The 10487-nt window shown below is 51.5% G+C and overlaps 1 protein-coding gene across 1 annotated transcript; it reads right to left on the minus strand.

Annotated features, from left to right (window-relative positions):
- Positions 1-3666: 3666 nt before the first annotated feature.
- Positions 3667-10142, minus strand: LOC141977251 (kallikrein-15-like). The gene is made up of 5 exons (XM_074938641.1): positions 10103-10142; positions 9809-9968; positions 8798-9051; positions 6600-6775; positions 3667-3819 (listed from the first exon to the last, which is right to left on the minus strand). Exons 1-5 carry the CDS (start codon positions 10140-10142, stop codon positions 3667-3669), a joined length of 783 nt encoding a protein of 260 aa, XP_074794742.1.
- Positions 10143-10487: the final 345 nt, after the last annotated feature.

The following is a 10487-nucleotide window of genomic DNA, read 5'->3' on the forward strand; positions in this document are numbered from 1 at the left end:
ATCAACCAATACTCCGAGGTCCTTCTCCTCCTCCGTTACTTCCAATTGATGCATCCCCAGTTTATAACAAAAATTCTTGTTATTAATCCCAAATGCATGACCTTGCACTTTTCACTATTAAATTTCGTCCTATTACTATTACTCCAGTTTACAAGGTCATCCAGATCTTCCTGTATGATAGCCCGGTCCCTCTCTGTACTGGCAATACCTCCCAGCTTCGTGTCATCCGCAAACTTTATTAGCACATTCCTGCTTTCTGTGCCAAGGTCAGTAATAAAAAGATTAAATAAGATTGGTCCCAAAACCGATCCCTGAGGAACTCCACTAGTAACCTCCTTCCAGTCTGACAGTTCACCTTTCAGTGTGACCCTTTGCAGTCTCCCCTTTAACCAGTTCCTCATCCACCTTTCAATTTTCATACTGATCCCCATCTTATCCAATTTAACTAATAATTGCCCATGTTGAACTGTATCAAACGCCTTACTGAAATTGAGGTAATTAGATCCACTGTGTTTCCTTTGTCTAAAAAATCGGTTACTTTCTCAAAGAAGGAGATCAGGTTGGTTTGGCACGATCTACCTTTTGTAAAACCATGTTGTATTTTGTCCCAGTTACCATTGACCTCAATGTCCTTAACTACTTTCTCCTTCAAAAATTTTTCCAAGACCTTGCATACTACAGATGTCAAACTAACAGGCCTGTAGTTACCCGGATCATTTTTTTTTTCCTTTCTTAATTGTTAGCAATTCTCCAGTCCTACATACAAGCCCTAAGTTTACAGATTCATTAAAAATCCTTGCTAATGGGCTTGCAATTTCATGTGCCAGTTCCTTTTCATATTCTTGGATGAAGATTATCTGGGACCCCCATTCCCATTAAGCTGTTCGAGTTTGGCTTCTACCTAGGATGTGTTAATATCTACCTCCATATCCTCATTCCCATTTGTCATGCTACCATTATCCCTAAGATCCTCTTTAGTCTTATTAAAGACTGAGGCAAAGTATTTGTTTAGATATTGGGCCATGACTAAATTATCCTTAACCTCCACTCTATCCTAATTTCCTTATCTAATTTCCTTAATTTTTTAAAGTTAGCCCTTTTGAAATCAAAAACCCTAGTCGCAGATCTATTTTTGTTTATCCTTCCATTTAGTTTGAACTGAATTAGCTCATGATCACTCGAACCACGATTGTCCCCTACAACCATTTCTTCTATGAGGTCCTCACTACTCACCAAAACCAAATCTAAAATGGCATCCCCTCTTGTTGGTTCAGCAACTACTTGGTGAAGGAATCCATCAACTATCACATCCAGGAAAATCTGAGCCCTGTTATCATTACGAGCACTTGTCGTCCAGTCTATATCTGGGAAGTTAAAGTCTCCCATGATCATGCAATTCCCATTAGTATTTACGTCTTTAAAAACATTAAAGAGGTCTCTATCCATCCACATCGGATCCCGGCGGTCTATAGCACACCCCAAGCACTGTCCCAGGGGAGGCTCTAGTAGCTTTCTTCCTCAATGTGATTTTGACGAGACAGACTCTGTCTTATCCATTCCGTCCTTCTTATTTCTTTACAGTCTACCTCATCATTGATATACAATGCTACTCCACCACCTTTGCTTATAAGGAGGGCTTTGGAATGTATGGCCACTGGGAAGCATTCATGGACAGAGGACTGTTCTCTCGAGATGGACTTCATAGAATCATAGAATATCAGGTTGGAAGGGACCTCAGGAGATCATCTAGTCCAACCCCCTGCTCAAAACAGGACCAATCCCTAACTAAATCATCCCAGCCAGGGTTTTTTCAAGCCTGACCTTAAAAACCTCAAAGGAAGCAGATTCCACCACCTCCCTAGGTAACGCATTCCAGTGTTTCACCACCCTCCTAGTGAAAAAGTTTTTCCTAATATCCAACCTAAACCTCCCCCACTGCAACTTGAGACCATTACTCCTTGTTCTGTCATCTGCCCCCACTGAGAACAGTCTAGATCCATCCTCTTTGGAACCCCCTTTCAGGTAGTTGAAAGCAGCAATCAAATCCCCCCTCATTCTTCTCTTCTGCAGACTAAACAATCCCAGTTCCCTCAGCCTCTCCTCAAAAGTCATGTGAGTAGGGAGGGAAATAGACTTCTAGGATGGAGGCTGGCACAACTGATTAAGAGAGCTTTAAACTAGGAATTTGAGGGAGATGTCCAGGTAATGTCCACACCGGATTTTAACACTGAGGGGGAAGAAAACAAAGTAAGAAAGGATACAGCCATGGGTAGGAGAATGGACATGAGGAAGGGTAGTGTGGATACCAGTCCAATAGGTGATACTCGCGGTAGAATGTCTGTGCCTAATCGGGTAAAGAACGTGAGAGAAGCCAAACAGCGAAAATGAAGATGTTTGTACACTAATGCGAGGAGCCTAGGTAACAAAATGGAGGAACTAGAGCTATTGGTGGAGGAAGTGAAACCGGATATTCTAGGGATAACAGAAACACGGTGGAATAGTAGTCATGACTGGAGTACAGGTATTGAAGGGTATGTGCTGTTTAGGAAAGACAGAGATAAAGGTAAAGGTTTTATTTTGTTTTATTTTGCTTGGTAACTTACTTTGTTCTGTCTGTTATTACTTGGAACCACTTAAATCCTACTTTTTATACTTAATAAAATCACTGTTTATTAATTGACCCAGAGTAAGTGATTAATACCTGGGGGAGCAAACAGCGGTGCATACCTCTCTATCAGTGTTATAGAGGGCCGGCAATTTATGAGTTTACCCAGTATAAGCTTTATGCAGAGTAAAACGGATTTATGTGGGGTTTGGATCCCAATGGGAGCTGGGCGTCTGGGTGTTGGAGACAGGAGCACTTGCTGAGCTGTTTTCAGTTAAGTCTGCAGCTTTGGGGGTGTGGACCAGACCCTGGGTCTGTGTTGCAGCAGGCTGGCGTGTCTGGCTCAACAAGGCAGGGTTCTGGAGTCCCAAGCTGGCAGGGAAAATTGGCTCAGAGGTAAATTCAGCACGTCAGGTGACAGTCTCAAGGGGGTCTCTGTGGCCGAACCCGTCACAGTAAGCGTCAGGACCTGCTGCAGAGCCAGTCTCCAGGCAATCTAACGAGCACAGCTGGCCTGTTGGAAGCTGCCTAATGGGCTACCTTGCCTGATTGATTGGAAGAGTCAGTGGCCAGCCGCACTAGCTCCTGCACCTGCTTGTCCCCAGCCTTGCTCCCGCTCTGCCTCAGTCCAGATGACCCCTAACTCCAGTTCTGACCCTGATTCCAGGCTACTGACACCAGCCCTAACCACTAGGCCTGACTGCTGATCCCATCACAAGGCACAGCCCCCCCCCCCCCGTGGCCTGGTCTCGTGACAGCATGGGAGCACACTTGAGAATCCCGCTGGGGTTTAGGCACGAGCAACTGGCGCCTTGTTAGAGGTGGGGCGGGGCTGGGAGTTAGGCAGGACCAGCCGAAATGTAGGTGCCGGGGGAGGTTAGGCACCTATGGGATGAGCAGGGGTCTCGTGCACATCAGTGTTGCGTGGGCACCTGAGTCCCTAGGTGGATCGAGCTGCAGGCGTGGCCATGCGGGAAGGAGACACCAGAGAAGCAGGGCCACAATTGTCACTGTTTTATTCTGTGGTCTCCCCGCCAGCGCTCCCGTCCTGGCAGGCACGGTCAGCCAGTTCTCATGGTCTCCCGCAGCCAGCTGATGTAGTTGCACACCTTGACGAACACGCCAGTCCGGTTGGGTTGGGAGCATTCTTCAAAGCCCCAGGAGGCGACACCCTGAAGTTCCCTCTGGCAGACGAGTGGTGAGCCGGCATCTCCCTGCAGGGCAAGCACCACAAAGTGTGTTCATAGGACAAGCATCACATGTAAAGAGCCCAACCCTGGTCCCTCATGGGACAGAGCTAGGCTTCACTCCCCAGCACTGCCTTTCAGAGAGAATGTGCCATGCCTATCATAGAATCATAGAAGATTAGGGTTGGAAGAGACTTCAGGAGGTTGTCTAGTCCAATCCCCTGCTCAAAGCAGGACCAACACCAACTAAGTCATCCCAGCCAGGGCTTTGTCAAGCCAGGCCTTAAAAACCTCTAAGGATGAAGATTCCTGCACCTCCCTAGGTAACCCATTCCAGTGCTTCACCACCCTTCTGTTGAAATAGTGTTTCCTAATATCCAATGTAGACCTCCCACACTGCAATATTGCTTCTTGTTCTGATTTACCTGGGGATTGGTCCTGCTTTGAGCAGAGGGTTGGACTAAATGATCTCTTGAGGTCCCTTCCAACCCTGATATTCTATGATTCTATGATCTGCCACCACTGAGAACAGCTGAGCTCCATTCAGGTAGTTGAAGGCTGCTATCCACTCCCCCCTCACTCTTCTCCTCTGCAGACTAAATAAACCCAGTTCCCTCAGCCTCTCCTCATAAGTCATGTGCTCCAGCTCCCTGATCATTTTCGTTCCCCTCCGCTGGACTTTCTCCAATTTGTCCACATCCTTTCTATAGTGGGGGGCCCAATACTCCAGATGTGGCCTCACCAGTGCTGAATAGCGGGGAATAATCACGTCCCTCGATCTGCTGGCAATGCTCCTACTAATGCAGCCCAATATGCCATTAGCCTTCTTGGAAACAAGGGCACACTGCTGACTCATATCCAGCTTCTCATCCAGGTCCTTTTCTGCAGAGCTGCTGCTTAGCCAGTCAGTCCCCAGCCTATAGCAGTGCATGGGATTCTTCCTTCCTAAGTGCAGAACTCTGCACTTGTCCTTGTTGAATCTCATCAGATTTCTTTTGGCCCAATCCTCCAATTTGTCTAGGTCAGTCTGGACCCTGTCCCTACCCACCAGCATATCTATCTCTCCCCACAGCTTACTGTCATCTGCGAACTTGCTGAGGGTGCAATCCATCCCATCATCCAGATCATTAATAAAGATGTTGAACAAAACCGGCCCCAGAACCAACCCCTGGGGTACTCCGCTTGATACTGGCTGCGAACTAGACATCGAGCCGTTGATCACTACCTGTTGAGCCTGACAATCTAGCCAGCTTTCTTTCCAACTTACATCAGAGGAGTAGCTGTGTTAGTCTGCATCCACAAAAACAACGAGGAGTCCGGACTCCTCGTTGTTTTTATCCACCTTACAGTCCATTCATCCAATCCATACATTTTTAACTTGCTGGAAAGAACACTGTGGGAGACGGTATCAAAAGCTTTGCTAAAGTTAAGATATGGGCTTGTGTAACCTACCGCATCCAACACCCTGCGCCAGTCACAGAATCTATTACACCTGAGCTGGGCTCTTCAGTTCAGGAGGGTCCAGCTTTGGCCCCGGGCCCACTATATAGCCAGTCCCTGCCCTCAAGAAGTTACAATCTAAATGGACTAAGGGTAGGAAGGGACTTGCCCAAAGTCATACAGGAAATCAGCGGCAGAATCAGGAAAAGAACCCAGGAGTCCCGACTCCGAGCCCCCCTGCTCTAATCCACTAGACCCCACTCCCAGAGTTGGGGCTAGAACCCAGTAGCCCTGACTCCCATTCTAGGGTGCTAGACTCTGGGCTCTTCTCCAGAAGGGCTGGTGAAGGAAGACCGTTTGGAAGCAAATGAAGACAGCCGGGCATCGGAACAATCCCAGCGCAATTAACGAGCTCCACCGCCAACAACCCAACATGGCCGCACAAGAGCTGCCCAGCAAACGGCCATGTCCAACTTGGAGGGGCCACAATCTCGGGCTACTTCCTCCACGTTCCTGTTTGCCCCGGAGAGCGGAAACCCGCCATTTCGCAGGGGGGAGGGTTCAGCTGGAAAAGTCACGTCCGTCCCACACGGCTGGATCTGTATTGATCGGATGCCAAGAGAGTAACCCCAGTCTTTGGGCTAAAACTAGGGTGACCAGATGCCCCAATCTGAGGGGCTTTGTTTATATACACAATGGTGACCCCTCCCACCCCCGAAAAAGTGTCCCAATTTTTCACACTTGCTATCTGGTCAGCCCAGCTAAAACACTTCGGGCCGAACGCCCCTTGCCGTCGCTGCTGGGAACTGCGGGATCACCGAGCGTGTCCCCCAAGCCAGGGTGAGGTGATGGGACAGTCGATGGTTTGAAGCATTTTGAAGAGAGAGTTAATTTGGCATTTCTCGCCCCTGATCTGTTCCCACCAGCCCCTTCTAGTTGTTTTTGGGTGAAGCAGAAGCAGAAGGGACGGAGCGGGGGGAGGGATAGCTCAGTGGTTTGAGCATTGGCCTGCTAAACCCAGGGTTGTGAGTTCAATCCCTGAGGGGGCCATTTAGGGATCTGGGGCAAAAATTGGGGATTGGTCCTGCTTTGAGCAGAGGGTTGGACTAGATGACCTCCTGAGGTCCCTTCCAACCCTGATATTCTATGATTCTATGAGAGAGGATGGCTGAGATCATTGGCTCTGAGCTCTGGGACAGCCCAGGCTGTGGCAATCTCAACCACTTCTGCAGGCTTGTCCCACCCCCTCTGTCCTACCCCAGCAGGGGGCTCCACGCCCCATACACCCCCCAGCCCACCCTGTCCCACCCCTCCATCTTGCCCCAGTGTGGGGGCATGCCCCATTCACCTACCCACATGTCCCTCACCTGGCAGGAGTCGGTGCCCCCGTGGATCACGCCGGCACAGATCATGTTGGGGGTGATGCGGTTGGGGTGGGTGACCTGGCATTCGGTGTCAGACAGAACTGTGATATTCCCACAGAGCAGGACGTCGGAGTGCAGCAGCTGATGGGTGCAGTGAGACTGGTCTGGAGACTTGTGACCTGTGGAAGAGAGAGTGAGCGAGAGTCTCCTAATTTCCAGTAAATGCTCAGCCCAGGCTGGGATCCGGGAGAGCTACGCGTGGCTCTTCTCTATCATCTATCTATCAATCTAGCCCCATACACCCCCCCTATCTATCTATCTATCTTGGGTCCCTTTCTCATGTAGCATCTATCTCTGGGTGTCAGCCTGGTGCCTCTCACTGCCTTCGTGTCGGCTCCTAAGGGAAGAACACAGCTTCAGCTGATGGATTCCCCTTCATCCCCATCCTAGATTCCTGACTCACGCTCTGGCTCCTCTGCTGAGCTCATAGATTCATAGAGTTTAGGCCAGAGGGGATCGTTTGATCGTCTAGTCTGATTTCCTGTATGGCAGAGGCCAGAGACTCTCATTCAATTACCCTGCACTGCGCCCAAAGACTTTAATTAGACCGACGCATTTCAGTCCTCAGGAGATCAAACCGCTGTGTGCCACATGCCGAGAACAGGCGAGATCGAGGGGCTACCAAAGCAGAAGACCACGGTAACTCAGGGAATTCATCACCTGAGATACACTCAGATTATCGCAGAAGGCGACCCACGCCCCACATTGCAGAGGGCAGCAAAAAGTCCACCCATGGTCTCTGCTAAATCAAACCAGGGGAAAATCCCTCCCCAACTCCAAATCTGGAGATCAGCTGCACCCTGAGCAGGTTGCTCTTTGGGGGATTCTCATTCAAAAAATGGCAATTTGTTGAAACGGAATCTTTCCCGGCAACAAGGTTGCGGCTGCGATGAATTTCCCAGTTTGCTAATTCTGGAGATAAAAACCCATTTAGAACTTTTGACATTTTCCCAGCAGGATTCGCCAGGTTTTTTTCACTTCAAAAACCATTTTTCAAAATTGAAATGAAAAAAAAAAACAAGTAAGCTCAAATTTGATTTCTTCCCCCCCCCTCGGATTTTCCATTTCGGAAAGTTCGAAATTGAACCCGAATCAGATTTTCCTTCCTGAGGCTGGAACCAGGGGAGCAGAGCGGAGCGGGCTGGGGCCGGGTCGCTCCACTTCCCGTCGCCCCATGAGTGTGGAGTCGGGCCTGCCCTGCACTGACCAGGCAGCAGGAAGTAGAGCAACCAGCCCCAACCCGCTCCCCTGTCCCCCAAGCCTGCTCCTGCCCCCCTGCAGAGGCCTGGGGCCAGCACCCTCCCCCCACGGGGGGGGAGCTGTGTAGGGCACCAAAATGGCTAGGGACGGCCCTGTCCTGAGATTTAATCTAGATCTTCTCCAGTGTAGTTTGACCCCGTGGCCTCTTGTCCTGCCCTCTGTGGCGAGAGAGAACAACTTTTCTCCCTCTCTTTTTTGGAAGCTTTTCAAGTATTTGAAGACCCTGATTGTGTCCCCTCTCCAAATCTCCTCTTTTTCAAACTAAACATACCCAGTTCCTTCAGCCTTTGCTCGTAGGGCTTCGGTTCCATCCCTTTGATCATCTTTGTCGCTCGCCTCTGGATCCATTCCAGTTCCTCTACATCCTTTCTATACACAGTCCTGGGTTTACAATGGCGCCGTGGCACTGGGCCCACGCTCAGAAGGGGCCGCAGCGGCCAGACCATGGGCCTGCCCCCTACTCTGTCCTGAGGCCCCGCACACCCCTTGCTCCTCTCCGCCCCCCCTCGTGCGAGCAGTGCGTGGGGCTTTGGGGGGAAAAGGCCAAGTGAGAGAGGGAGCTCTGTGCAGGGCATGGGAGGGGCCCCGGTCCAAGCGCCGGGGTCCGCAAAAGCTGAATCTGGCCCTCACTATATCGCAGTGACCAAAACTGGACACGGTCCTCCAGCTGAGGCCTGACCAGCGCCGAGCCGAGCGGTGTTAACGCAACCTAACACTGCATTCACTTGTTTCGCCCCAGCGTGGCACGGCTGACTCGTGTCGAGGTGGCGATCCACCCCCAGCTCCCAGATCCCCGTCCCGGGGAAATTTGGTTCATCACCCTCCCTGGTAGAAACCTGGGCCTTGGTTTCGGTGTTTTGGTTTTGGCTTTGCTCCTCTACCTTTCTGGAAGGCGCTGGAGCCCCACCCGGAAAGCACACAGGTCGAATCGGGGCGGGGGCAGTTCCTGGGCAGCGGGAGTGGCTTAACTTCGCCGTTCGTGTTGGCCGGCACCAGGAGTTTCACCAGCATGATGTTGTTCTGGCTGGTGCTGCTGTTGTACAAGGGGTGCGGGATGAGCCGGGAGCTCATGGTCAGCTGCTCTGACCAGTCTACATGCCACAGATTGTGCTCCCCCAGGCGGACGTTCAGGGTGCTGCAGAAGAAAGGGGACGTGGTCACGGGGGACGTGGCTGCGTGAAATGCCGGCCACACTGAAGCCCAGGGCAAAACTCCACTTGACTGCGAGGGGGCCAGGATGGCCTCCTGCGCAGCCCAGTCCGGAGACCCTCCCACAGGGATTTCTGCCTCCTGCCCAGATCTGGGGGTCGAGCTAGAGCACCCTCAATGCATCCCCAAGGGAGGTTCTCCAGCCTGAGCTATGCAGGAGGGGCAGGACGGATGGGCAGAATGGTCCCTTCTGGCCTTGGAATCTATGAGACAATGAAAGGGGTGGAGTTAAGGGCATTCACACAAGGGGTGGAGTTAAGGATGTACATACACCGCCACCCGCACATACAAGGGGCAGAGTTAAGGGCACTCACACAAAAGGGGTGGAATTAAGGGCACTCACCTAAGGTGCCGGAGTTAAGGACACACACAAGGTGGCAGACTTAAGGACACACACTTACCCAAGGTGGGGTGGAGTTAAGGGTGAATCCTTAAGTGATCCTTAAGTGTGGGACTTAAGGATACACACATCCAAAGGGGCAGAATTATGGACACATCCACCCAAGGGGCGGAGTTAAAGTAATTCACACCCAAGAGGTGGTGTTAAGGACACACACACCCAAAGGGGCAGAGTTAAGGGCAGACTGGAGAACCCCCTTCCTTTGGAAGAACAGTCCCTGCAGCTCAGAGGGCTCCCCCATGCTGACCAGCCCCTTGACTCCCCAGCCTGGGGACAGACTTACCGGCCGGTGTTGCACTGAGCAGCCGTCACCACCCACTGGTTGTGTATCAGGGTGCCGGTGCACTGGAAGCGGACCCCATCAAAAAGCGCTGCAACCCACGGCTGGGAGTGCTCCCGGCACTGGAAACCCCGCAGGATCCGGGGGATGTCCTGAGCCATGGCTATGGGGGAGACAGGCAGGAGTTACAGCTGGATGACCAATGGGCATCTCACGTGCCCACACACGCGGAAGCCCACCTCCCCAGCACCCGCAGACCCCCCGCAGAGAGACCCATGTACAGACACACACACGCACCCCCAGTCACCAACAGCAGCGCAAGGCCCAGCAGCTCCATGACGCTCAGTTGTGGTGATGGGCAGGGCAGAAGGCTGCTGGCTCTGGGGAGGAGACAGAAAGGGGCTTGTGAACGGAGAATTGACCCCCCCCAAACCCCACCCCCATCACACAGCCTCCACCACTGAGACCTGCTGATGGTTCTGATATTGGCATACAAAAAAGATAGCATCTGTGGGCCAGATCCTCACATAACTCCAATGGAGCTGAGGCCGATTGATCCCAGCTGGGATCTGGCCCCATTGACTCCAATGGAGCTACGGCCCATTGACCCCAGCTGGGATCTGGTTCCATGGACTCCAATGGAAATTAATTACACCTGTAACCTGCCCATCAACAGATCATT

The sequence above is a fragment of the Natator depressus genome, chromosome 24 (assembly GCF_965152275.1).
Source record: "Natator depressus isolate rNatDep1 chromosome 24, rNatDep2.hap1, whole genome shotgun sequence".
NCBI lineage: Eukaryota > Metazoa > Chordata > Testudines > Cheloniidae > Natator > Natator depressus.